Below are 1,367 nucleotides of genomic sequence, written 5' to 3'. Positions count from 1 at the left end.
CAGGAAGTGTTGAGTTTCATTCACAGGTGCTATTCTGCTCTTTTGTACAGGTTAGCTTAGCACATAGCTAACAGTAGGAATCCGTAGTAGATTTTAGGGTATTTAGTTAAAATCTTTCTTTTCTTTTGTAAAACTGTGGAAACATTAAAGAATAAAACTTGTAGCTTTCATGAAAGAAAGGCGAGTAGACGTTTTCTTGAGGCTTGCCTGCGTAAGCTAACTTTAACATTGATTTCAGGGAGAAATGCTAATCGGGATTAGCATCTACTACTACAACACAGATGTTGTACTAAAACAGCAGATACACAGAGATATACAAATACATATTTACATAAATACTTACAGACTTTGACCCACAAAGGGCTCCAAAATGTAAAAGTGAAAAGGAACCAACTACGGCAAGAGAGGAGGGATCAAAATACCAAAGGAGAAACAACTGGAATTAATGAGTGAATAAAAACCGTGTTGTGAGACACGGAACTAAATATAAAGATACATACATATGATATAAATGTATATTTATCAAGACAACCAGTGAACCTGGAGGAAGCGTTGAGTTCGTCATGTTTTGGAGGCTTAGTCGAGGTTGTTTACTTTCTTAACGTTTAGTTTCTACATGTTCAGAGTCTCTGTTTGTTTGTTTGAGTTTCAGCTTTTATTTTTAATTTAGTCAGACTCGGACAAAAAAAGCATCTCATTCTGTTTCGAACCGACATCAGACTCCTCCCCCTTCCTCCTCCTCTTCCTCCTCTTTTTTTTTACTCCATCACCCCTCCTCCTCCTCCTCCTCCTCCTCTTCCTCCTCAGCAGTCTCTCAATGACAAGCGTAAAAAGAACCTCTTTTCCCGAAAGTTTCCGTTCTACAAGAGCAAAGAGGCGAGCGAGCAGGAGACCAGCGACGTCGACCGTAAGTATCCCAGAGTGACGTCGTCGAGATGGGGGTGGGGGGGGGGGGCGTGGTCTGTCTGAGAGACGACAGGTAGAGAGGTCAGCTGGTGCTGCTACTGCTAAATGCACCGGTTGTCATGGCAAGGAGGGCGTGGCTAACAGGAACGCACCTGAATCAGTGAAAGATGCTCCTTTGGCTCAGGGAGTCGGAGCCTGTTACTGGAAACATTTCAGCCATGAAGGCAGAATATTTGGTCTCACTAAAAGAAAACTCCTCCTCCTCCTCGGAGCCAAGATGGCCGCCCCGCAGCCCTGCCGACCGGCTGTGTTTCCTCTGCTCTCTCTGTCTGTCGCTGTAACGCTGTAACTTGTTGTTGTTGTTGTTGTTGTTTTCTCCTCGTTGTTCACTCGGCTCTGCTGACCTCAGGACAACAGTGACGACATGCTGTCCAAAGGCCACAGTAAGTGTGTCGCCCCCC

At 44.7% G+C, this 1,367-nt stretch overlaps 1 protein-coding gene across 1 annotated transcript in view; it reads left to right on the top strand.

The window, feature by feature from the left end:
• Positions 1–1,367, top strand: part of dlg1b (discs large MAGUK scaffold protein 1b) — a 31,535-nt gene that overhangs the window by 23,758 nt on the left and 6,410 nt on the right. The window contains exon 13 of the mRNA XM_031879778.1: positions 811–907. Within this exon, the coding sequence (XP_031735638.1) occupies positions 811–907 (97 nt within the window). The remainder of the gene's footprint in view (positions 1–810; positions 908–1,367) is intronic.

Source organism: Anarrhichthys ocellatus, unplaced genomic scaffold, assembly GCF_004355925.1.
Source record: "Anarrhichthys ocellatus isolate YVR2014 unplaced genomic scaffold, GSC_Weel_1.0 scaffold432, whole genome shotgun sequence".
Taxonomy (NCBI): domain Eukaryota; kingdom Metazoa; phylum Chordata; class Actinopteri; order Perciformes; family Anarhichadidae; genus Anarrhichthys; species Anarrhichthys ocellatus.
This window is presented reverse-complemented; position numbering and strand designations above follow the sequence as displayed.